General features: G+C 44.0%; 1 protein-coding gene across 1 annotated transcript in view; it reads left to right on the top strand.

Moving 5' to 3' along the window:
• Positions 1–399: 399 nt before the first annotated feature.
• NID2 (nidogen 2) overlaps positions 400–27,068 on the top strand; it is an 85,018-nt gene continuing 58,349 nt past the window's right edge. The window contains exons 1-4 of the mRNA XM_070469130.1: positions 400–694; positions 1,333–1,641; positions 11,460–11,692; positions 18,972–19,657. Of these exons, the coding sequence (XP_070325231.1) occupies positions 470–694; positions 1,333–1,641; positions 11,460–11,692; positions 18,972–19,657 (1,453 nt within the window). The 5' untranslated portion in view covers positions 400–469. The remainder of the gene's footprint in view (positions 695–1,332; positions 1,642–11,459; positions 11,693–18,971; positions 19,658–27,068) is intronic.

The following is a 27,068-nucleotide window of genomic DNA, read 5'->3' as shown; positions in this document are numbered from 1 at the left end:
CGAGGTTCTCCTTGGCGCCGAGGTCATCTCCTGCAGCGCCGCCGCCTTCGAACCGTGCGGGCCATTTGGTCCACGGTGCGGAACTCGCCAGGATCTCCGGGTAGCCCCGTTAGGAGGGTGGAGATGAACTCCCCGCCCCGCGAGCTCTCGGGGAGCGGAGGCGGAGGAGAAGTAATTCCGATCACCCCTGGCGGGGGCTTTCACCTCTCCAGCCCCCGCCGCTCCGGTGACCGCTGCCTTGGAGAACTTAACGAGAACCAGATGTGGTGGCCGCTGTCGAACTTTCTCAGAGCAGGCGATTGGGTCCGGGCCCAAGGCCGCGGCCAATCAGCGCTTTGGGAGGGCCCAGAGTCCCGCCCCGCCCGGGCACCCGCGGGGATCCAGGTCTGAGGCCCGCTCGGCGCCGCTAGTGGGCTGGCTGGCCGGGCGGGACGAGGTCTGTCGCGGGGCAGCCCAGGGCCGAGCAAGCATGCGGGGGGACCCGGCGGCCGGGCGGCCGGCGCTGCCGCCGCCGTTGCTGCTTATGCTGCTGCTGCTGCTGTCGCGGGCCGCGGCGCTGCACCCAAGCGAGCTCTTCCCCTATGGGCAGTCGCGAGGGGACCAGCTCCTGCAGGAAGGCGACGACGAAAGCTCAGCCGCCGTGAAGCTGACGCTTTCCTTGCGCTTCTACGATGCTCAATTCAGCGACCTCTACGTAAGTTTAGCTTCTTCATGGTGCGGGACTCGGCAGATTTCTAGCAGCTTCTGAACAAGGGTCATTGATAGTGTGAATCTCACCGGACCCCTGCCTTCCGAGGGGAGGAAATAGTCCGCGTGGTCGGTTGTCCCCGAGCACCCTTGGGGTGGGACCTGGCTTTTTGCCTTTGCCAAGCGCACTGCATTCCCCAGCTACAAGGGGACAGTAAGAATTGTTCGCAGCTGCATAAGCGTCCCAGGCAGAAAAGAAGGTGGGATTCCTAAGGCGGCCAGTGGGGTCTAAAGTTAAGTTCAGCGAGAGGGCAGTGCAAGTTTGCAGAACTGGGTGTTCCTTCGTCAAACCCAGAGCTTTCCCCCCAGGGTTGTGCGGGAAGTGAAAAGATATGTGAAGGAGTTTAGGGCTCCTGGACCTATTGCACTGCACGTGTGGGATAGGGTGGCGGGGTGGAGTCGGGGCGTGGGGCGACGCCGGCTGAACTTGCACTGGTCGCTATGAACCAGGAGTCAGGCTTCCAGGATGGGGATGTGGGGAGCTTCATGCCCCGAGGGCTCCCTTCCCTTCTTGCGGTGCCACAGGGTAGGCTCGCGCGTCCTTGGGCTTCCTACGGTCATCTTTTTGTCCCCCTCATTCCCCAGGTGGGCACCAACGGCATCATCTCCACCCAGGACTTCCCCAGGGAGACCCAGTATGTGGACGACGATTTCCCCACAGACTTCCCGGCCATCGCCCCCTTCCTGGCCGACATCGACACCAGTGGCGGCAGGGGCCGGGTCCTGTACCGCCAGGACACCTCTCCGGCGGTGCTGGGCCTGGCCGCCAGCTACGTGCGCGCAGGCTTCCCGCTCTCCGGCGCGCACTTCACTCCCACCCACGCCTTTCTGGCCACCTGGGAGCAGGTGGGCGCCTACGAAGAAGCCAAGCGTGGGGCCCCGCCCTCGGGAGAGGTAAGCGACCAGGGATGCTTGGCCTCTGTGCTTACTGAAAGATGGGCTTGAATTCTGGGCTGGAACCCAGGCCTGAAGTTTCTCCTGAGTCTGCTCTCCCAGTGAACCTGATGTAAGATTTGGTGGCACCGGGACTGAAGTGGCTTGGTTTTCTCCAGGCTTTCTCTGAGGGTCTGAGAGGTGGTCACTCTTGTAAGGAGAACTGCTTAGGAGATGTGAGTGCCCCAGTGCAGATGCAGGAGGGAGTTTATGGTTTGATTGTTTATTTTTAGAATCACCTCATATATACAAGAATTGTTTCTAATTATATGTTCATTCAAGGAAAAACATCAGAAGATGGCAGGCAGTTTTGAAAAGAACAACTACTCATTTTTCTGCCACTTAAGATAACCACTATTAAACGGTTTTGTGTGCACCTGCCAGAGCTTTTCCTATCCATGTCTGTATGTGTCTCTGTCTATTAAGGATGGATTCACACTCCACATACTGTTTTGTAACTTTTTTTTAGTAAGTTGTGAATATATTTCACTGTCAATAAATATATTTCTACAACATCATCGTTAATGTTTGTATATTCCATCCAGTGGATTTCTCACTGTGCCCAGTGGTCAGCAATGTTATTTCCAATTTTTAATCATTATCAATTTGTGAAGCACTTTTTCATTTTTAGGCTAAATCTTTACACCATGTCACCACTTGACTTTCCAGGAAGTGGAATTGTGGGCCAGAGTGATGCATTTTATATGAAGGTTTTGATAATTTTTGCCAAACTGTCACTCAGGTACCAGTTCACATGCTCCCTACTTTACAGGAGACTGCCCTTGGTCCGTTGTATAGTCTCTACCTGAGATATTGAGCACCTTCTTTGTGCAGGGTATTGGGCTAGGTGGCAGATTGGAGAAAGATAAAGAAGGTAAGTATGTTGCATGCATTCATTCACTGAAGTACTCCAAATGGATTATCAGATGGATCAAAGTGGTTTGGCAAAGGGTAGTTGCCTCATTCCTGGGGTAGGTAAGGACTTCCTCCATGAAACTCAACCTGAATCTAAAATGTCATACTCCAAGGGCTGAAACTCTTTCACCTTATCTCTATTTTAACTCATCAATGTGATTTTTAGCTATATAGAGGCGGTACATATCCTCCTTCAGGTTCAGGGAGGTTAAGTAGCTTGCACACTCTCCCTGCATGATTCAAGATGGTGGCCATTCTTATTCTGTGTTCCCTGAGTGAGAGGAGTATCTTCTAAAGACTCTACTAAGCAAAGAGGATCTAGAGATTTAAAAAATCATTTGAATTGATTTTTGCCAATTTTTTTGAAACATCTAGTTTAGTTTATTGAATAACTTTTTAATGCATAGATTTGACATTTCAGTTATTCAATTCAACAGAGTATATTTAATTCAAACACATATATCGAGCACCTTCTTTGTGCAGGGCATTGGGCTAGGTGGAGGGTTGGATAAAGATAAATAAGGTAAGTATGTTGATTAATTCATTTATTTTTGTCCATAAGTTTAAAAAACATATTTAAAGTTTAACATACCTATAATACAAAGCTTAGAAAATAAACATTGTTTATAATTATACTAATCAGAGGTCACCATTGCTATTTTGTTTTCTTCAAATCTTCTTTTCTAAACATATATATGTGATATATTAATATATGTATGTATAAGTACTTTATATTTAAACATAGTTGAGATTTATTTATCCAACAAACTTTTTTGCACACTTACTGTATGTCAGGGTGTGTAGACACTGTGAAAGGACACATTCTTTACTTTCAAGGATCTCAGAGTTTAATAGGACATTGATTATGATTCAATATAAGTGAAGTGACATCTTTTTTTTTTTCATTTATTTTTATTAGTTGGAGGCTAATTACTTTACATCATTGCAGTAGTTTTTGTTATACATTGAAATGAATCAGCCATGGATTTACATGTATTCCCCATCCCAGTCCCCCCTCCCACCTCCCTCTCCACCCGATCCCTCTGGGTCTTCCCAGTGCACCAGGCCCTAGCACTTGTCTCATGTACCCAACCTGGGCTGGTGATCTGTTTCACCCTAGATAATATACATGTTTCAATGCTGTTCTCTTGAAACATCCGACCCCCGCCTTCTCCCAGAGTCCACAAGTCTGTTCTATACATCTGAGTCTCTTTTTCTGTTTTGCATATAGGGTTATCGTTACCATATTTCTAAAGTCCATATATATGTGTTAGTATACTGTAATGGTCTTTATCTTTCTGGCTTACTTCGCTCTGTATAATGGGCTCCAGTTTCATCCATCTCATTAGAACTGATTCAAATGAATTCTTTTTAATGGCTGAGTAATATTCCATGGTGTATATGTACCACAGCTTCCTCATCCATTCGTCTGCTGATGGGCATCTGGGTTGCTTCCATGTCCTGGCTATTATAAACAGTGCTGCGATGAACATTGGGGTGCACGTGTCTCTTTCAGATCTGGTTTCCTTGGTGTGTATGCCCAGAAGTGGGATTGCTGGGTCATATGGCAGTTCTATTTCCAGCTTTTTAAGAAATCTCCACACTGTTTTCCATAGTGGCTGTACTAATTTGCATTCCCACCAACAGTGTAAGAGGGTTCCCTTTTCTCCACACCCTCTCCAGCATTTATTGCTTGTAGACTTTGGATAGCAGCCATCCTGACTGGCTGCTAATGGTACCTCACTGTGGTTTTGATTTGCATTTCTCTGATAATGAGTGATGTTGAGCATCTTTTCATGTGTTTGTTAGCCATCTGTATGTCTTCCTTGGAGAAATGTCTGTTGAGTTCCTTGGCCCATTTTTTGATTGGGTCATTTATTTTTCTGGAGTTGAGCTGGAGGAGTTGCTTGTATATTTTTGAGATTAATCCTTTGTCTGTTGCTTCATTTGCTATTATTTTCTCCCAATCTGAGGGCTGTCTTTTCACCTTGCTTATAGTTTCCTTTGTTGTGCAAAAGCTTTTAAGTGTGAAGTGACATCTTAAAGAGACTAACTCCACCCCTCACTGGTTAGGGAATCTAATCTGGGAAAGTTTTAGTGAGCAATTGTCTTTGAATCTGAGTTGGGCAGAGTTTAACATTCCTTATAGAAGGGGTAGCATATGATGTATCACCTACATACTATATTGTTAATGTGTTTTGGGGCATTACACGTGGTATCCTATTACTGAACAGGAAGGATGGTGGGGATGAGGCTGGGAAGGCCATGGGTTAGGGGCAGATCATGCTCTGCTAAGAGTTTGGACTTGGTTCTTTGGCACTGGGCAGCTCTTGAAGGATTTTAAATAGAAGTTTTTGTTTTTCAAAGAGTGCTCTTTTTGACTATGGAGAAGGTAAGGGTTCAAAGGAAAGACTGACTACTTAGACAATGATTATATGTGTTGTTTATTCAGGATATCTTGTTAATTCTTATAACAACACTTTATCATGCTGTCTTCTCACAACACTGCTGCAGACAAGTACAGCAAGACTACTGTTTGCCATTAGCTAGTAAGTTCAGGTGAGTGTGCAGAATTCTGTACATAGTAAGCCAAAGGCAGGTTTAGAATACAGACTTTTGTTTGTTTTGTGGTGTGTGGGATCCTCCGTTGTGGCATGTGAGCTCTCAATTTCAGTATGTGGGATCTAGTTCCCTGACCAGAATTGAACCCAGGTTCCCTGCTTTGGGAGCATAAAGTTCCAGTCCCTGGACCACCAGGGAAGTCCCTATAATATAGGCTTCTTGGTTCTTAGGTTTTTGTTGTTGTTTCTTCTACCCAGACTTTTCATGCAGGACCCATTCTATTGGCACAAGTGATGTAGGTAGACACAATAGTTATGCCTTCTCCAAAGACTTCCAGTTAATGGGCCTTATTTTATTGTTTTGATGTGATCTTAGTGCCAGAAGAGTCCTCGGACTCATATCTCATTCAAAGGAAGAATTAACTCGGAATGAAATTTGCCAAGGATACTATTGATTCCTTATTACTTCCAAATTAGTATTCCAGTGGTCTGAAGTTAATTCAGCTGTATCTGTCTTACTTTTTCAACAGAGGAAAAAAAGGTAATTTTGAGCTGGGTGAGATGAATTGGAGAGATGAGCAGTTGCCCAGAGCCTGTGGGGTGATGAAGTCACTCTTAGAGCTTTAGGATTCCAATTTTATCAGAACTTATTTGAAACTGAAAATTGTAATGCAGACAAATATTTTTCTCAGTTTCATCTGTAGCATGGAAATAATGCTTCTGATGTGAAGATAATGACAAAAAACCTTTTGAAAGAAGTAGTTTATGAAAGGTTATCCAGTGACTTTGGAAGCAATGATCCAGCCTCAGTCTTAGTTTATTAACCTGTAAAATGAGGTAGCAATGCTTACCTTATAGGACTGTTGTCAAAATTCAGGGGACATTTTAAAGTAGCCATCATAGTCCCTTAGACTTAGGAGGTGCATTTGCTCAGCAGATCTGTGTTCCCCTACATGGGGTTGATATAGGGCCAGATTCTGGTTTTTTGATTTCTCTATCTTGAAAGGATACTGTGATGTGAGTCTTTTACTTAAGGACTCTTTAAATACAAAGTTTTCTGCATTGCAACTTCTGTCTGGGCCTCTTTATGGTGGGGGCGGAGCGTGGGAAGATTTGTAGAATCCATCTCTTACTTTTCTAATTAAAATTAATCTTCAGAAATGTTGCCAAATGCTGAGCTGGCTTCAGAATGTTTCATTTAGCAAAGAGATAAAGATTCTGTTTGGAGAGAGGATGTTTCTTTAATTACCCACATTGAAGGTTCCTTCTGAATACTTTGAAGAGCCCTGTGATATTAGTTGTTGTTTTAATAGTTCTTTGGAAATAGATTTTGGCAAACAGTAATCTACTTTGCTTGAAAGACTGTGTGAGTTCTACATGGCCTTCTTAAACCTTGGCATATAACGTGTTGCAGAGTTACCAGAAACTTGAAGATGTCAGAGGAAAGGCATTTTTACCTTTTAAAACTGTTTCAGATGTCCTTTCTCACCATGGACATTCGTGATGGATGTGACAGGATGTGGTACCTGATACTGTAGGAATGTCAAGGTGTTACTGTACCTAAAAAGCTATGACCAAATAGTTTGTCAACACAATCTGAGACTCCTTGAATTGTCATAAGTACATCACAGATCAAAATCCCAGTTTAGTTCAGTTGCTCAGTAGTGTCCGACTCTGCGACCCCATGGACTGCAGCACGCTAGGCTACCCTATCCATCACCAACTCCTGGAGATTGCTCAAACTCCTGTCCATCGAGTCGGTGATGCCATCCAACCGTCCCATCCTCTGTCATCCCCTTCTCCTGCTGCCTTCAGTCTTCCCCAGCATCAGGGTCTTTTCCAATGAGTCAGTTTGACCTTCAAAGAACTTACTGATGAGAGACATAAAGAGGACTAATGTTTACTTTAACTGTGTCTTTTTCTCGAGGGTGGTGGTGTTTGATGGAGGGGGATAGAAAACTGGGCTTCATAGATCTGTGTGGTACAGGGAATGTCTTGTCAACTTTTATTTAAGTTGGGCTGAAATAATGGATATTGAGAATGGGGCAGCAGGACAGATTGTGCTGGCTGAAGATGTGTCCTGGAAGAAGGCCAAGAGAGCTAAGGCTGAAGATATGGATGAAGGCAGGTATGGGCAGTAAAATAAGATGAGCAGAAGGCTTCCAAGTGGAGGCCTCACCTCGGGAGTGAGATATGCTGATGTGTTTCAAAGAATGATGGTCATTGATGGAGGGGGTTGGATCCAGTGAGAAAATGAGAAGTAAAAGCAGGACATGGTTGTAGCTTTTTTGAATTTTGAAGCTGAGGTCCCAAAGAAGGGAGGCCTACAGTCTGTCTGAGAGAGTTTAGCTTGTGTCTGAGATCTAGCTATGCAGACATAGAGCACAGAGACATATATGGAAATTGGTTAAAGAAATGCTGAAGTTTTGCTAAAGACCAAGTGTGGGGAAGGTTATAATATTAGGGATGTGATAGTACTGGGCATTTATTTTGGTATTTTTGGCAGGATCTGTAGGATTAAGGGCAGAAAAAATGAATTAAGGAAAATCATGCAAGTGACAGTGATGTATAGGTAATGGTAGATAGAGAAATATACTAAGGAATGGAGATTAGCATTCACACCAAACAATGGAGATGAGAAGCTAATAATGCTAGGAGGGTAGAGAGCATGAGAACCTAAAGAAGATAGGAAGGGGAACTTTGTGATCCTACTTCTTAATTTTCATTATAATTTTTGTAAGCCACTTTAGGCAAACCCTTTGGGACATGGATGGTATTGTCGTGATATTTGGCCAGATGGATGAAATTAATTAAGTAAATTGCATAAACTAGGAACTTATTGAGGAGCATGCTTTGTATCCATCAGCCTGGCTTTGCCAAGCATCAAGTCAGCACTGATTGGTGGTGCCCTGAACCTGGAGGGGAGAGCCCGAAGCTGTCTGATTTCTGCTGAGAGCTCTGGCTTTTCTCTTTCTGATAGCAGGAAGGTGGATCCTGAAGCTCCGCAGCATGGGCCCTGCTCCTCTCCTCCCTGGGATCCTGAGGAAGTTGGAAACGGGTGACCCTTTTGTGAGGTTTGGCAGCCCATCTGAAGCTTTCCCTTCAAGGACAGAGCATGTGGGGTTCTTGCAAAGTCTTTTCTCCAGGAATGTGTAGACCTTTCCGGTTAGGAAGCCAGTCAAGGAGTGTTCTAGGAGGAGGAGCCCTGCAGGACATCTTGAAGTGGGCTCTTTAGCGATTAGGTGTAGAATGTTGTGGAACTGAGAGAGAACTTTAAACGTGATCATTTGGTGTGCGGGTGGTTTTTAAACAGCCAGATTTTTATGTCTGGTACTCTGGGATCCTAAATTCTATTTAAAATTCTTCTATTTGCCTATTTAGTGAAGACAAGTAGATTAAATAAATGCTTGCCACCTGTAATAAGTACTTGTCTCAAGGATGGCATATGAAGATGTTGAATAACTTTTCATTGAAATAAATTTGCTCACTGGCTGAAAGAATGAATAAAATTTGTTGACTAGCTAAATACCCAGACCCCACAGTAAAAAGCCAGACTCTCCTCTTCCCAGCTCTGTTTACTTTTCCCTTCCCTTTCCCATCCCTTTCAATTCCTTCACAATCTATAGGACCTCCTTATCTCACAGAGCTTCTCTAGATGTAGAACCAGGATTCCTCCTATCTGATATTTATTGTTGGCAATCAATGCCAGAAGCTTTGAAAGCTTTGCTTCTTAAAACAGAGTCTCTTTCCTTGAGTACCTTTCTTTCTCTAGCTGAACTTTATTTATTCTGAGTAAAGTAAAACTCTGAAGTTACTGAATTGCCATTAATCGATAATGTATACATTCTGTATGGACATGATACGGAATGGCCTTTGTTTACATTTGGCAGAAGTTATGGCTTCCGAGCTTTGAGAAATTCTAGAAAACATCCCTTGCCTTTTGTTTTTGGAAAAGTCAAGCTTTCCGGCTGAAACCATCAACAACGACAACAATAACAAATATACGAGGCCCCCCTCCTTGTCTTTAAGTTTCTGAACTTAAAGGAAAGCAAAAAGCCAAGCCAAGCAAGGTGACCTTTTCTATGTTGGAGATCTAAAAGTAAAGTTGGATAATATTTTGGTTTTTTTTCTGGAAAAACATTTTAACACCTAAACTTTATCTTGTAAGCAAACCATCCAAACTATACTTTGAAATTAATCATCAAAAAAGAATAATTAACATTAGAAAAGAGCTTGGCCACCATTTGGGGAAGGACCCAGGACAGGCCCATACCTATGGTCTGCTGTTTTATTTAGTAAAATGTGATATGTTTCTCTCTGCCTAACTTTGTGTGTCTAGTAAAATGGAGAGACAGTGCTCCTTACCAGTAAATAATGTTTCTAGGGGTCACATTATTTAGGAAGTAGTGGTATTTATAAATACCTCTCCTGCTCCCTGCTAAGTTGTAAAAAGAATGGGATTTAGTGAGAGGGTTGTCCTCAGAGGCCTTCATGTGACATTTTTTAAAAGATACTCAAGCACCATTAACTGATCATTTGTGTGTTGTGAGAGAGATAGCTGGATTTAGGTAAAGGCAAAAAAAAAAACAAGTGTCCTGTTGAAAATACTAGAGTAAGTTGAACTTTAAGGAGTGATTCCATAAGGACCTGGGTGTTGCGTTTGTGGCTAGTTCAGGCTCCTGGCCTGTCCTGGTCTGCTTTGGCTCCTGCGGTGTTTATTACCATTCACAGTCAGCCTCTGCGACGCCTGCCCGTTCCAGCCCTGAGGTCTGGGGCCCGCGCCTTCCGCTCTGGCCTCTGCTACCTTCTCCAACAACTCTCCTGGAATCCCAGCCGTGGCTGCCCCCTGTCCTGAGCTCTGGGACTGTCCTGGGTGGAGGCTGCCATCCTTTGCCCCTTTGCTTCTTCCCACCAAGCACACTGTCCAGTGCTGGGCTGGCACCTGGCTCTCTGAATTAATGTACAAATGAATTAATGAATCAAGTTTACAAATATGTTAACAGCTAACCAGGTTAAACGAGGAACTATAAACACTCACTAAGATATTGTGGAGGGTCAGAGAACAGCAATAAATGTACAGGGGATCTCAAAAACCTCTCAGAGGGCAGTATTAGAAGGGCAGGAGTGTTTCTAGGCACAGGAAAATGTGAGTAAATAAATGTTCAGAAGCATCAGAGTATATGGGACAGATGGGCAATATTAAATAATCTGGTGAAGATACAGCGGATGTGAGCTTAGAAAGAGAGTTTGCAGCTTATAAATCACCTGGCGTGGCAGGCCAAGGAGTGGTTGGGACAGCCTGGTGGTGCAGGGCAGGGACCCTGGAGCTGGCCGTCCTGCCACTGCATACTAACAGCCTAACCCTAGGTAGATCTCTTAGTCCTTGTCTTGGTTTCCTCATCTGAGAAATGAGGATAGGATAACTGTGGTGCTGGTGTCAGAAGGTAGATGGAAGAGAATAGAGAGTGAGGCTCTGAGAACCGTAATGAGGCCTTTTGATCAGCCAGTGCCTCACACCACCCTTGCCCATAACGGTGATTCAATAAATAAGTGAAGGAGTGAATGAATGAATGAATGATCCCATTTAAGTGCCCAGGGCAGTAAACTAGGGCAATGACTATGGGAATATACACATTAATTTTGCTATTTACTCTCAGCTCTGAAAGAAGTTTGGATGATAGAAGTTTGAAACCTTAAAAAAGTTTTATTTTTTTTAACCTGTGTTTTAAAAAAATTCTTTATTTTTGGTTGCGCTGGGTCTTTGTTGATTTGCACAGGCTTTCTCTAGTTGCACTGAGTGGGGGCTACACTTTGTTGCCGTGTGTGGGCTTCTCCTGGCAGTGGCTTTTTTTGCTTCAGAGCACAGAATTTAGGTGCACGGGCTTCAGTAGTTGTGGCACGTGGGCTCTAGAGCACAGGCTCAGTAGTTGTGTTGCCCAGGCTTAGTTGCTCCACAGCATGTGGGATCTTCCTGGACCAGGGATCAAACCTGTGCCTCCTGCATTGGCAGGCAGATTCTTATACACTGTGCCACCAAGGAAGTCCTAACCTGTGGTTTTTTTTTTTTAAACCTATGCATATTTCAACTATTAATCTAAATTGATAAAAGATGATTATAATAATACAGCTTATGTAATTATGCTTATAACTTGGAGAGCAAATTTAAAAGAATATTATGTTAAAACAATTTAGAGAAATCCTGAGAAGGGGGACAACCCTTTGCATTTCATAATGCTCTGCTTGCAGTTTTTTGTTGTTGTTGTTTGTTTGTTTTATTAAGAATATTTTCTGTTTTTTTCACAGCTGAATACTTTCCAGGCAGTGTTGGCATCTGATGAATCTGACACCTACGCCCTCTTTCTTTATCCTGCCAATGGCCTTCAGTTCTTTGGAACACGCCCCAAAGAATCTTACAATGTCCAGCTCCAGCTTCCAGCCCGAGTGGGCTTCTGCCGAGGAGAGGTTGATGACCTGAATAGACAGGGACCATATTTCAGCTTGACTAGCACTGAACAGTCTGTGAAAAATCTCTACCAGTAAGTAGCATAGGGCTTAAGCCCTTTCCTGTGGGAATGTAAGGACCCTTAGGAGTTAGCCAAACTTCAGTGGCTCTAAGACCATTAAATAATATCTTGGTGGTTTCTAACTAAGCAAGGCATCAGTGTCAAAACCAGGAACTAGACTAGACCCTGGGAGGAGCAAGTTGACCGAAATATAAAAGGTTCGTTATTTTTCCTGCCGTATTGGCTAGAGATACCAGAAACCAAACCAAACTATGTGTGTGAGTGTGTGTGTGTGTGTGTGTGTGTGTGTGTGTGTGTGTGTTAGCACAGCCACTGACGCTTGCTGTGGAAAACATTGCTCTTGGAACCACATAAAAATATTCAGTAATATAACTGCCCAGGTTGAGGTTTTTCCAGGTTAATCGTTTCACAGCTGGAAATGTTGTGGGTTAGTCTTTTAAACAGATAGGTGTTAAAAGTTAAATTAAGGGTTGTGTAATTTGGAAAAAAAAAAAAAGAGAGAGAAAAACCAACAAACAGATTGCTAGGGTTTTGGAAGTCTTGGGATTTCTCAATGACTTCATTATCTTAAATCGTCCTGATGGGTTTTTCATGAAATGCCTGGAACTGGGCGCATTCCTTAGTCCCATCACGTGAGCCCGCTCTGCTTGTCCACATCATGCCCAGTATCTAGGTTGGCATCAGTTGATATTTACTCATTTCCTGGCTTTAAAAAAATATCTCTGCTTTTATGCTTCCCTGAATACTGGTCTACAAGCTGGACAGAATGAGATTACTGGGTACTGGAATACCTTACACTTTTGCATGCCATCCGCTCTACTCAGAGACCAGAGAGCGGGCCCTACAACCAAACAGGGTTACTCAGAGCTGACATTTATTGAGAGCTTACTGTTTGCCAACATTATGCTAAACAGTTTCCAGAAGTTCTCTTAATTAAAACTCAACAAGAGTCTCGGGATAAGTTCTGTTCTTTTGTCAATGTGACAAATGAGCTTAGGAAAGTTAAATTGCCTATAACCTCAAAGTTATGAAGGGGCAAAGCCAAAACTCAAGCACGAGTCTGGAGCTCTGAACTGCTTTTTTTATGCTGAGTCCTGGCTTGCGTTCCCATTCTCAGGACTCACACTGCGCACCTTCTGGGCGCCACTGAGGCTGCCTTTTATTTATTTATTAAAAAAAGTTTTTTTTCCATTTATTTTAATTCATTGGAGGCTAATTACTTTATAATATTGTAGTAGTTTTTGCCATACATTGACATGAATCAGCCATGGATTTACATGTGTTCCCCATCCCGATCCCCCCTCCCACCTCCCTCCCCATCCCATCCCTCTCGGTCTTCCCAGTGCACCAGCCCTGAGCACTTGTCTCATGCATCCAACCTGGGCTGGTGATCTGTTTCACCCTTGATAGTATACTTGTTTCAATGCTGTTCTCTCTGAACATCCCACCCTCACCTTCTCCCACAGAGTCTAAAAGTCTGTTCTGTACATCTGTGTCTCTTTTTCTGTTTTGCATATAGGGTTATCGTTACCATCTTTTAAAATTCCATATATATGCATTAGTATACTGTATTGGTCTTTATCTTTCTGGCTTACTTCACTCCGTATAATGGGCTCCAGTTTCATCCATCTCATTAGAACTGATTCAAATGAATTGTTTTTAATGGCTGAGTAATATTCCATGGTGTATATGTACCACAGCTTCCTCATCCATTCGTCTGCTGATGGGCATCTAGGTTGCATCCATGTCCTGGCTATTATAAACAGTGCTGCGATGAACACTGGGGTGCACGTGTCTCTTTCAGATCTGGTTTCCTTGGTGTGTATGCCCAGGAGTGGGATTGCTGGGTTATATGGCAGTTCTATTTCCAGTTTTTTAAGGAATCTCCACACTGTTCTCCATAGTGGCTGTACTAGTTTGCATTCCCACCAACAGTGTAAAAGGGTTGCCTTTTCTCCACACCCTCTCCAGCATTTATTGCTTGTAGACTTTTGGATAGCAGCCATCCTGACTGGCGTGTAATGGTACCTAATTGAGGTTTTGATTTGCATTTCTCTGATAATGAGTGATGTTGAGCATCTTTTCATGTGTTTGTTAGTGAGGCTGCCTTTTAGTCTTGACTCTGGAGAAAACTTAGCTCCTTGCTTTTTCTGCCCTGGCTCCACCACCCTCTTCTCTGGAGCCATGGATTCTCTGCTTTTCAGACATCATTCAAGTGCTGGAAAGACAAAGATGTCTAAGGCCTAGGCCCTGTATACTAGCAGCCTGCACTCTCCTAGGCTAGATGGAGGAGCAGTTAGATAGTTGCAGAGCATGGGACTACCTCCTCAGGGTACGGGAGGCAGTGGAGGCCAAAAAGCCTGTGGGAAAAAGCACTTATGCTTCCCCACCACCGCCGTAAAGGCCCCAAGAACTCACATAGACACACATGAACACGCAGACACGTACACATATATACCGCTTCCATTTACCTTCCTCCATGTGGCTCAATAGTAAAGAATCCACCTGCCAATGCAGGAGATGGGGTTTGATCTGTGGGTTGAGAAGGTCACCTGGAGGAGGGCATGGCAACCCACTCCAGTGTTCTTGCCTGGAAAATCCCATGGACAGAGGAACTTGGCAGACTATGGTCCATGAAGTCACAAAAATCAGACATAATTTAGTGACCAAACAATAGCAACAATGCTTACCTCATCTTTGTCTTTCATGCTTCCTAGAAACCTCTGAGTTGCTTGATTGAAAGTGGAAGATAGGGGGCCAAAATGACTGATGGAAGAAGCTTTCTTTAGTAGAATCTGTTTAGTATAAAAACTGAAATAAGGTGCAAGTAATGCTGATAATTGTGAATAAAAGTAAAAATCACCCATTACTACTGCTTCAAAGTTATAACCATTATTAATAGTCATTTCAGAAGTTTAGGTGTATGTAAAACCTTTTTAAAACCAAAATGTTTTTTTTTTTTGTTATACATATGGAATCTTCCCATTTACCACTGTCTTATGGACATCTTTCAGTAAGGTATCTTTATATTATTATTTGAAGGCTATAAAACATGGCATCATATATGGCCTGTATTATTAAAACAATAAACTGATTGATGAACATATAAACTATTTCTGGTTTTTCCTTTTATAATTATTGTTGCAGTAAACAAAATAATATACATTGTTCGGATGCTCATTTGTCTTAAAGATAAATTCTTAGAAGTAGAATTGCTGAGAAAAGTTATATGCAGTTTAACATTTTAGTGCACGTTAACCAATCACCCTTCAGAAACCCTGCACCAGCTTACAATCCCACCAATAATGGAGAGCTGTGATTGACAATGTTCATTTCCTACAGGCTTCTAATCTTTTTAATATTTGTGAATCTGATAGGTGTAAATGTTCTATTTTCACTCTAATTTTTATGATTACTGGTAAAACTGAGCACCTTTTCAATGGTTAATAGCCATTTCTTTGCTATTTTCTACTGAGGTATTTACAGGGATCTTTTACATGTAAGAAAAATCTAGTAAAAATGTTTTCTCTTAAATGCCATCAATATTTTTATCCAGTTGTTCATCTTTAAAGGTAGTTACGATCTAAATGGTATAACTTCAGGGTTGCCAAAGTTATTGGCCTTTTACTTTATGATTTCAGGTCTCGGTATTATTTTTAGGAAGGCCTTTCCTACCTCCAAATGATAGAAAGGTTCCCCAACTTAATCTTCTGTTTTATTTTTTTCTTTCCTTCCCTTCTTTCTTCCTTCCTTTTCTTTCTTTCCTCCCTCCCTTTTCTTTCTTTCCTCCCTCCCTCTCTCCTTTCTTTCTTTCCTTCCTATTATTACAAGATATTGAATATAGTTCCCTGTGCTATTCAATAGATTCTTATTGGTTATCTATTTTATGTATAGTAGTGTGTATGTGTTAACCCCAAACACTTTATTTATCCCTCTTCCACTTTCTCTTTGGTAGCTGTAAGTTTGTGTTCTGTGCCTGTGTCTTTCTGTTTTGGAAGTAAGTTCATTTGTGTCTTTCTCTTCTTTTAGATTCCACATATCAGTAATATCATATGATATTTGTTTTTGTCTGGCTTACTGCATTTAGTGTGATAATCTCTAGGTCCATCCATGTTGCTGCAAATGGTATTACTTCATTCTTTTTTATGGCTGAGCAATATTCCGTTGTGTGTATATATATATATATACCACATCTTTATCCATTCATCTGTTGATAGACATTTAGGTTGCTTCCATGTTTTGGTTATTGTAAATAGTGCTGTTATGAACATTGGAATGCATGTATCTTTTCAAACTATGGTTTTCTCTGCATATATGCCCAGAAGTGAGATTACTGGGTCATATGACAGTTGCATGTTTAGTGTTTTATGGAACCTCCATACAGTTCTCCATAGTGACTGTACTGATTTACGTTCCCACCAACAGTGTAGGAGGGTTTCTTTTTTCCCACACCCTTTCCAGCATTCATTATTTAAAATTTCAAGAAAAAAAGTTAAATATTACATTTTTTTCCTTTAGGAAATATCATTTGGGGCAGTCATCAACCCCATTTTTTTGTCCTTATTCCTATGGAAACTGTATATGTTTTTCTCTTGGATGCTCTTTATGACTTCTTAAAATACATAAAGTGATTTGGAAGTAAGTTTCTCAAATAAAGCAATAATTTCTAAAAAAAAAATAAATAAAATTTCAAAAATATGCAGAAAAGCGGAGGTAATCTAGATTTACAAGCTGTTGACATTTTGCTATCTTAAAAATTTTTTTCTTTTTTATGTAACTAAAGTAAGTGACACACATCATGCCACTCACCCCTCAGTGCTTCAGTATGCATTTTTTAAAAATAAAATTATTCTCCTAGTCAATAGAATTGTTTTCTTTCTCAAACTTGTCTTATAAGTTTAGAGGTCATAAATTATATAATTCATAGTGTGTTTGTAATAATTCTCCTTCTGCACATTTAAATATGCATGCACACATTTGCATTTTTTGAGATTATTCTTTTCTGTCTCCTAGAAAACAGTAGTTACTAAGCACTTATTATATGCAGGGCCCCATGCTGAACATTTTATGTGATTTTCTAGCTTAATCCTCCTAATACCCCAGGGAGGAAGGCACTGTCCATCTCATTTTGTAGCCTTGTTTTCTTTCTAGGAAATAAATTAAGTTCTTTCTATTGCTAAGCTTTCCAAATGACCTTGGATTTTAGGATAAACTCAAACTGGCTACTTTCCTATCATGCACAATGACAAAAGCCAGGATAGCGATTCATATTTAATTAGAAGGCTATTTTATTCAGCTTTTATCTGCCATAATTTGTACTTTCCTACTCTTTGAAGCTTTTATAGTTTTCTGTTTCTAACTTCAAGAAGAAATTTCACAGCTGCAACACCTCCGATGTGATAATAAACTCAACATCCTCAGATCTTCTGAATCCTCTCTTATCTTCTTTAGCATTCCTTGCTTGCTTGCCAGAAAGCACCAGCATTTAATTCTTAGAACTTACTAAGTTTACATAGCATATTGCACAAAGGATCAAGTTTTTCTTTCTACACTCGTTTCTCTAAACTAATTACAACTGCAGTGGGGGTAACAACATGCGAGGAGGTGGGGACTGATTGATTCTCGGAATTGTGTTAATAAATATTATTGCTGTAGAAATCCACGTGAAGGTGAGGAATCCCAGCCCAAATGAGCAAAATTCTCTTGTCCTCATATGAGTCAATGAATTTCCTGTTATATTATTAGTCATTAACTGACTTCTCATGGACTGACTGCGGAGAAAATCCCACAACATGAGAGACTGAGAGCTTGGTGTTTGGTCCACATACCAGAGAGTATAGAAATGGGTGTATTCAAGCCAGCCAGACCCTTTCTTTCTTTGGGTTTTTCCTTTTTTTTTTTTTATTGTTTGTGGGGTTATTCTCTTTAGAATGTATCATTGACTAAAATAATGGATCGCTGGGATATTTGGAAGACTGAATGGAGCCTGTGTTCTTTTCTAGTGGAGGTGTACAAGTGAGTTCCCTGGCTCCAAATGTTTCTGGACACCTCTCACCTGTGACCCACGGCAGTTAATTAACCTGCTTTCTTATCCCCCGCTTAACCTTTGTTCTACATTTGCTCAACATTTTTGATACTTAGGTATTTCTATTTCTTTGAATTTTTTGACATTGATTTACTAGGGTTTGTGAATTAATTGAATAATCCATGTGACTAAACAGTGAAATGTTTCTCACGTTCTGTCGTGTAAGATAATTAGGATGTGGACGGACTATAGTGTACTGATTTTCTGACATGACGTGGATGTTCAGAGCATGGGCTTTGGTGTTATTGCTGAATCCAAGTCCAAACTCTGCCAACTATTGTGCAACCTTAAGAAGATTAGTTAACCTCTCTAAACCTGTTTTCTCCTCTGAAAAATCAGGCATATCACTGCCCCTGCCTTGCAAGTTGTGTTGAAGAATGTTAAGCACTTGGCATGTAATTAACTCTCAAATAAAAAGGACTCATTATTATTTAGGTGTTTGGCAGAAATGTTTAAGCATGTTTTCTTGAGTTTATTAAAAGTGTGTGTGTATGCATGCATGTGTTCACTAGGTAAGTCATGTCCAACTCTGTGTCCCTCTGGACTGTAGCCCACCAGACTCCTCCCTCCATGGAATTCTCCAGACAAGAATACTGGATTGGGTTGCCATTTCCTTCTCCAGGGGATCTTCTCAACCTAGGAATTGAACCCGTGTCTTCTGCATTGGCAGGAGGCTTCTTTACCACTGAGTCACCAGGGAGTGTTAGTTGCTCAATCGTGTTTGACTCTGCCACCCCATGGATGGTAGCCTGCCAAGCTCCTCTATCCACGGAATTCTCCAGGCAAGAATACTGGAGTGGGTAGCCATTCCCTTCTCCAAGGGATCTTCTCAACCCAGGAATTGAACCCAGGTCGCCCATGTTGTGGGCAGATCCTTTACCATCTGAGCTACCAGGGAAGCCCTTGTTCCCTAGGTGTTTTCAAATAGCCATTTAGATAAAACATGTAGTACAGAATTCTGATTTGAGTGTCTGGTAGTAGGCATATGGCCTTTGAAACCCGTTGTTTAATAAGAGATTGTTTGCATAAAAATTCCAGTATAATGCTTTTCAGTTATCATGTAAGTCTGGTTTTGTTTGGTTCTCTGCCAGTGAAAACTTAATCTGATCTGAATAGTCTTTCAGTTTTCAAATAAATTGCTCACCTTTGTAGGAAGGTGGTGGGTGGACACATATGCTACATTATCTTTTTTTCCTTTTTATTTAGACACAGCAACCTGGGCATTCCTGGAGTGTGGGCTTTTCACATAGGCAGCACTTCCCCGTTGGACAACGTCAGGCCAGCGACCGTTGGAGGAGACCTTTCCAAAGCCCGTCCTTCGGCTCCTCTGGGACAGTCCTTCAGCCATGCCGTGGCCCTGGAGGATGACTACACTCAGGACCCTTTGGATGATTATGATGAGAATGAGGAGGAAATCGAATACCCGCCTAGTGAGCCAGCGGAGGCATCAAATGGCCACAGCTCAGTCGATGTTTCTTTAAGAGGTAGGATCTCTGCTCCAGATTCTGACCTGGCCTCCCCTGTGCCACGTTCAGCATCTCGGGGTGGGGCTGAAACAGAATCTTCCCCCTTGGACCCTCACACCAAAGAGAGGAGACCTCAGGGGGAGACCGATGCCTCGGATTTAAAAGGGCGAGTCGAGTCTTCTGAACAGCCAGGGACCAGAGTCCCTGCTCCTCCAGAGACTGAAGGAGATTCACCTGCTCCTCCCGGGGAAGCCCCGCCGCCCTCCCCAGAGGGAGGAGCCGGGCCAGCGGACCAGGATGCTCTTCCAGCCCATCCCGGTGGAGAGGCGGCCCTTCCCAACTACCCTGGGCCCGACCACGCCCCGCACCTGGGTCACCGGAGGCAAGTGGTCGGGGTGGAGGACGACATCAGCTCCAACACTGAGGGTAAGTGGATTTGAACCCTGGGTGCTGAGAATTCACTAAAAAAAAAAAAAAAAAATGCTGGTCTTGCAGAGACTCATGAATTTTCTTTCAAGCAAGTAGACGAAGAGTTTAGCAAAACGAAGCTGGGGACTTATTTTTAAAAACCCGAGTATCTTTCCTTTGCCAAAGAAATCTTGGCAGGCAAATTCTGTTTGGAATCTGTTGACCATTAATAATATTTTTTTAAAAAGGGGGGCTTCTTGAAGCACGTGGGGAAGAACTGGGGGTTGCTCGTGCCAGCTATGCTCTCAAGTGGAATGAAGTATTTTAGTCTGAAAGTTCAACAAAGGTAAAGCGTTTTGAGGCCTCATGCACATTATGGTGATGGAGGGCTTCAGGCTTTAGTTTCAAGTGGTGAGTTGTGCTGGCTGGGATGAACATTCCAGATTCTTCCTCCATAATGGGATGACCTCAGTGCTGCCCTCAGTTAGGGACATGGTGGTGGAGTGTGTGGGAGAGGGGACCCCTGGGGAGAAAACTGCGAACCACCTGTGTCTTGTCATTTCTGGTTCACGGCTGTGCAGCTGTGCTATTCAGCTCCCCGGAGCCTTGTCCTCATTTCATGACTCACTGACCAGAGCGAGGGGCCAGCAGAGAAATGCCCAGGGGAGGCCTCGGTTAATTAATACAGACACGGAGCCCATGTTGCCTTCTCTTGAAGCCGAGACTTGTCAGGTCAGCTCTTTCTTCCCAGTCAGAGATGTGAACACCTGAATGGGAAACTGGCCACAGATTTATCCCATTTGTTCCAGGGACTGCTCATCTGACCTCTGACAGGAGGAAGGAGGTCAGAGGTGATAGCATTCTTTAGAACCTTTGTATTTTTTCTTCACCTTTCCTGTTTCTCATACTTTTTAGAGTAAAACAGGTTGACCTAGCATAACGTCTTTCAGGTGGTTCTGCGGTGGCCCCTGACCTGCAAGAATTTGCTTGAAGAAGCGCTTCTTTTGGGAGGTGGAGGGATGAAACTATTTCATGACTGAGGTGACGCTGGGTAATGATGACAAGGAGAACATTGGTGTCAGACTGAGGGTCGAATCTTGGCTGTCATGCTGGCTTCATGTAACCCCCAAACCTCTAGTTTCTCCTAAATTTGTTGAGAGGATTGAAAGAGATAATGAAGTGCTTAGGTTAGTGTCTATACTAGTTAGATCTTAATAAGTGGTGGCTGCTTTTACTAATTATAGAGGATTTAAAGCAGCAGGAATGGGGGTGGGGTGGTAGAGAATGAAGAGTGGGCTTGTTAAGTACTTGTGCCTTAATTTGTGCCTAAGGACCACATTTCTCTCAAGTCAGAGATGTGAATTTTATGGGGAGGCTTCAGAACCTTCACACCTTTCTAGTGTAGTCTCCTGAATTTTCAGCATAAGTGCCATATATCTAAAGAAAATATAAAGCCAAATATCAAAGACTTTTTTTCTTTTTTAAAAAATTTTATTTTTAATTGGAGGATAATTGCTTACAATATTGTGTTGGTTTCTATTGACCAAAGAGATTTTGAGGTAAAGATAAGCTCCAAAGTGGTCTTTTCATTTGTGGGTTGTGACTTCCTGCCCTGAGAAGAGCTTGGAGTATTAGAAAGCAGATCCCTGGAGTGATTTGTTAAAGGGTTAAGAAGAATGGGCTGCACGCCCTGTTTTGAACTGTGAGGGGTTGAGAGAAGCTGGCGTAACTGTAAGAGGCCAAGGGAACTGGCCATAGAGAACAGAGACAGCAGCCATAACTCTCGTGGGGCATGAACTATGATATTTACCAGCTGCTGATAACGCCTACCCCTGACATCTCGGAAATGGCAACATGCGTTTGAGACATCTGGGTAATACAATGAGACATTTAGGGCAAAAAAATCTATAAGTTTCTGAACCTTGAAGAAAGAAAAATCAGCCACCATATTAGCAGAGAGGGAAAGCTTTAAAACTTGAAAGCAGAAATGAAAAATAGTTGAACCTCTGATTTCATCTTGGGCTTTAGGAAGACTCAGTATCCTCAGGGAATTTGTTCCAGGACCCCGTCTCCCCTTGAAGATACCAAAATCTGTGTATGCTCAGGGCCTTCAGTCAGCCCTTCGGATCCCTGGTTCTGCCACCTCAGCTCCCTCAACTGTGGGTTCCCCTAACCGTGGACCTTAAATACAGCACAGGACCCACAGCTCCTTGAATATGCAGGTGCAGAACTTGTGGATACCAGAGGGTTGACTGTATAGGATCGTGCAGTTATTAATTACTTGTGGTTTTTTTTGGCAGTGAAATTTGTTTTTTCATACAAAACATTAGCATCATCATAGGTCTGTCAGGCAAAAGTGGACTCCCTCTGGGAAAGTTAGTGGGTGGGGTGACTGAGACTCACATCGAACACTGCCTGCTAAAATGCCAGGCTTGAGCCATGTTGCCAACTTTTTCTAATGATGGAGTAGAGGAGTGTGGATTTTGGTTTTCAATGGACTTGAGTTTGATTTCCAGCTCTTGTTATGTGGTTTGGGATAAGACATGTGCTCTGAGTCTCGTTTTCTTCAGCTGTGAAGCAGAGATAATGTGTGTATGCTGTGTGTACTATGTTGCTTCAGTTGTGTCTAACTCTTTGCGACCCTGTGGACTGTAGCCCACTTCTGTCCATAGGGTTCTCCAGGCAGGAATACTGGAGTGGGTTGCTGTGTCCTTCTCCAGGGGATATTTCCAATTCAGGGATCGAACCTACGGCTCTTATATCTCCTGCATTGGCAGGCAGGTTCTTTACCACTAGCACCTGGGACCTCATCGAAGAGTTGCAAGAATTAAAATTGGGCACGGAAGCACCAGGCCCACTAGATTTTACTTTCGCCTTTAAGTTTCATAGTAGTTAACTTGCTAACCCAAGAAATTAAATAGATTTCCCCTCTCTTAAAAAATTTTTTTTCCCTTTAGGGACTATTTTTATAGACTTTTTGTTGAGAAATCTAGATTCTTTTTAGTGTCCACACCAGGCAAGAATGTCCCAATTTCATCTAGCCTCAAGCTAATTGTTTTCTTTGTTATCTTTTTGTAGACCAGAAAACCAGCAGTATATTGGCTGCACAAACTTTCTCTGTTTCAGGGGTATTGTTTCTCCAAGCAACTCTGGAAACTTGTTGTCAAACCAAAAATTATCAGAGCAGTGCCCTCCTCTGATCAGGGCACTAGTGGAAGTCTTCACTGATATTTACCGGGTGTCCACTTGGACTCTGAGCGGGAACTTTGCTTGGATGGCACTAGCACAGTTAATCCTCAGAATTGCCCTGTGCAGTAGATCCTTCCCACAGTGCAGAGAAGGAGACGGAAGCCTGAAGTACTGAGTGATTTGTCTGGGTAAGAGGCAGACCAGGACTGCAGCAGAGCTGTGGAAGGTTAGAGCAAGCACGCTGTAGGGCATATCCACCTGTGGTGCCATCAGGGACGTCTTCCTGGAGGAGGAGGACTTGAGCCAGGCCTTGAGGTCAAAGCCTCAGTTTTGGGAGGGAGAAAGTGGGGCATGTTCTGGACAGAGGAGTGACAAGAGTGGAGGTTGTAAGGTGGAAATGGAGAGCGAGCGAGCGAGAGAGAGAGAGAGAGAGAGAGAGAGAGAGAGAGAGTTGCAGGGGGTAGGTGTAAGAGGCAGCTGCCAGCAAGGCTCTTGCTGCCTGGAGCCTGCCAGTGTTGTGGGCAGCAGGGACAAACTTGATTCACAGGGGCCATAGAGATTCTTAAGATTCTTAAACCTGCCTGCCCAGGTGGTGCAGTGAGGAGCTTAATTTGACCTCAGTCTGCATGATGAGGGGACAGCTGGCTTTCAGCACCCTCAGGCATTCTCACTCTGTCCTGCGATCCTGTTGATTGTACTTAGGTGGCAGTCATGCAGGGAAGGACCAGGATGTGAGTAGGATTCCCCTGTGGCTTCTGGCCTTGGGAAAGGCCTTAGGGATGTGTCTCAAGTAGCTTCTACCCTGGGATGAACTCAAACAGGCTCTGCTGCCCAACCCAGCCTTCCAGACACAAAAGCCCCTCTCCAGGGGTGGGGGGCACCCCCAGGTTGCTGAGGGAATGTGAACAAGAGGGTCACCCATACTGCTGAAGACATCTTAAGGGAGAGGCTTCTAGGGTCAGATGTAACCCTCCCCCCAACAAAAAACAGGGTCCTAATACCTGTTTGCCTAGCCAGCTTCACTATGTACCACACATATATGCCAAAAACAAATGAACACTGGAGGGAAAAGCCTACCACTGTTTTTCATTATAAAGCTGGATGTGGTTTTTCTTAATTCGTCTGTCATGCTGTGAGGTGGGAAACTTAGAAAAAATCTGTCCTGCAGTGAAAAAATGTAGGTTCTTTATCTTGAGGTAGCAGAAAGAGCTGTTAAAGGTCAGCCCAGTTTCCAGACACAGGGCCAGCTCAGGAAAGCCCTTGGTCCCCATTTGCACGGTGAATCTGGTCTGCACCCTGGAGCCTGCCAGTCTTCTACGTGGCTGGGCCAGGGCTGAAGACGAGTGCTTAAGGGTTTTTGGAGAAATGAAGACTGAAGGATGGATCAGAATAAGTGCAGAGGGGGAGTTTTCCATTTGTGTGAAAATCTCCCAGTTAGGGCAAGTCTCAAGTGCCCTGGCAGCGCCTCTCCTTCTTTTTCCTGATATAGCCCCGTGACTCCACCCCCATTTTTTCTTTCCCTTAAGGATAGGAAAAGAGTGAAAAAGCATTCAATGCAAAAAAAGAAATGACTTTTAAAAAATCCTCATAGGGAGATTCCTTTAGCAACCGTCTAACCTCAGTTAACAAAACTGCTGCAAACTGAGTCTATTCACACCTGGCTGCCCTCCACCCTCCTTTGAGGTCTAAATTGCCAGCAGACTTGTCCCTCCCTTGTGACAGGAGCTGCCAGGCAGAATGTAGGTCCTCAGAGGGTCTGGAGTGGGTAAAATTTGGGAGAGAGGAATCTGTGGGATAAAAACTAAATATCTTGAAGTGTGGCTCTAGTCCACTTATGGCTCTCTCTCATGGCCCTGGTTTATAATGCTGATTCCACACCCATCCTCCACTTTCTGACCCAGAATCTGCCTGTTTAAGCCAGGTCCCCTAGTGATTCTGAAGCCCACTTCAATTGAGTATTGCTGACATGAGGGAAGGAGTGTGGGGTTTAGAGCCAGATTCTATAATCTTTGTGGAACAGGAAGAAGTGTGTGAAAACACTTTACAACTGTGAGCTAAAGAGGCATAGAAATGACCACTGAGAGAGAAAAGGCACTCACTGCACATCTCATCCAGCTGGGATTCAGACACTGATTCCCCACCTCCATGGGGTTCAGCATCCTTGAATCTACCTGCAGCTCCCATAGAAGTTTGAGAAGTCACATTGGCCAGAAGTCTGGCTTTTCTTGCCCGGATAAAGACCTGGGTCCTGGGCGCCTGGTTTTCTCCATTAAGGATCTTCACGTGCCACGCTTGGGGACTTAGCCTAAGTGGGCCATCCAGCGCAGAGTCCTGCTTCTCAGCCAGGGCAGGAGTGAATGCTAAAGCATTCCCTGAAATCCCACCCACTCCAGGAGCTGCTAATTAATTGGTCAGATGAAATTCATTCACTACATGAAACAGCATTCTCCAACTCAGAAAGGGAAGGTTTGCAAATATGCTGACCATTGTCATCCATGGGCATAAGAGACCCCAGGAGTGGCTAAGGTGCAGACTCTTGGGTTCCGCCCACTGAGTCTGAATTGGTAGGTCAAAGGTGTGCCCTAGGAATTTGCATTTTTAGTTGGGATCCCAGGTGGTTCTGATGCAGTGGTTCCCAGAATCCATAGGAAGGAAGGCAGCGTTCCCTCTGCCTGGCACCATGTGGAAGGTGTAAGTCCCAGTCAGAGCCAGAGTGGAGCTTCCCAGGTGCCTCAAAGGAGCTGCCAGAACTGACCTCCCACAGACCTCCTCCAGGAAGCCGCAGCTCCAGCCTTGCAGTTCCCACGCCAGGAAATGAACATCCCTGTGGAACCCTCTCTTTCTCCTCTCCTCCTCCCCATCCGCCCCCCCCCTCTCTACCTCACCCCCCACTCCTCCTCCTCTTCTCTCCCTCTATCCAGTCCATCAGCCCACCCTCCCGCTCCACCTCACAGCACTCCAGATCTGGTCTCTTCTCCATCCCCTCCATCAGCACCTCCAACGACCAGGCCACCGCCCCCTTCCCACACAGCATCACCCTTCTGCTCCAAACCCTCCAGCAACTTCCCATCTCGTTCAGATCCTCCCCTTGACCTCCCAGGCCTGACAGGAGAGAAGTGGCCAGGGCTGCTTCTCCGGCCTTCTCCCCTCCCCCTGCCCCCGTTTCTCCCACATGCCTGCCTTCCTGACAGGGCGTGCCTGCCTCACTCATCCTCCCCTCCTCCAGGCCTCTGCCCACAGTCACCTTCACCCTCCTGTCCCTCCCTGACTTAAGTTTCTGCGTAGCAGTGGATATTATCCACCATGCCGAATAATGTACCTGTCTATTGACTTGTCTAGGGAGGGGGATATAAGCTTCAGGACAGGAGATTATTTTGTTTAATGAAATTTATTCCTGGCCATTTTGGGTCTTTGTTGCTGCATGAGGTCTTTCTCGAGTTGCAGCAAGGGGGAACTACTCTTGGTTGCCGTGTGCAGGGTTCTCATTGCTAGTTTCTTCTCTTGCCGCAGAGCACAGGCTCTCTGGAGCACGAAGGCTTCAGTAGCTGTGGCGCACAGGCTTAGCTGGTCCGAGGCATGTGGACTCTTCCCTGACCAGGTATCGAACCCATCCCTGCAACGCGGGCGGATTCCCATCTACTGCACCACCAGGGAAGTCCAGGACAGGAATTTTTGTTTCTCTTGTTCCCTGCTGTTCCTACTCCAGGGCCAGGCGCATAGGGAGTTCTTGGTAAATACTTGTTTGAATTACTGAAAGAAAATTGTAGTGTTTGTCTTTCACCTAAGTTGACACTGTCAGTATTACATATGCTTATCTGCACATGGAGGCAGGTACAGGAACCGGATGTTCCTCTGACCAGGAGCGTACCCATGTTCCCCCCGCGTGGCCTGCACGGGCTGGAAAGCACAGCTTGTATTCCTGGCTCAGCAAGTCCCATCCTGAGCATGCAGCTCCCCTCCCCCCCACATATACAGTTTTAAAAGACCCCCAAACCAGCCTACCAGTAGCTAACCCATTATAATTATAGTTTCAGTCATGTAATAGACTTTCATGGGGGCCTAACTTATTTTTTGTTAGAAACATGCAGATGGTGTGCCCATAAACTTTTAAGCATTGGCATAGTTGCATTTGTATGTTGCTGGCTACACCATCAAGCCTCTCTTTTAACCCAAAGAATAGCCATGCCTCCACCTAGTAGTTTAGTTCAATTAACCCAACTCTATACATCTGTAGGACTTC

Source organism: Odocoileus virginianus, chromosome 6, assembly GCF_023699985.2.
Source record: "Odocoileus virginianus isolate 20LAN1187 ecotype Illinois chromosome 6, Ovbor_1.2, whole genome shotgun sequence".
Taxonomy (NCBI): domain Eukaryota; kingdom Metazoa; phylum Chordata; class Mammalia; order Artiodactyla; family Cervidae; genus Odocoileus; species Odocoileus virginianus.
Note: the sequence above shows the minus strand (reverse complement) of the source record. Positions and strands in the feature narration are given on the sequence as shown.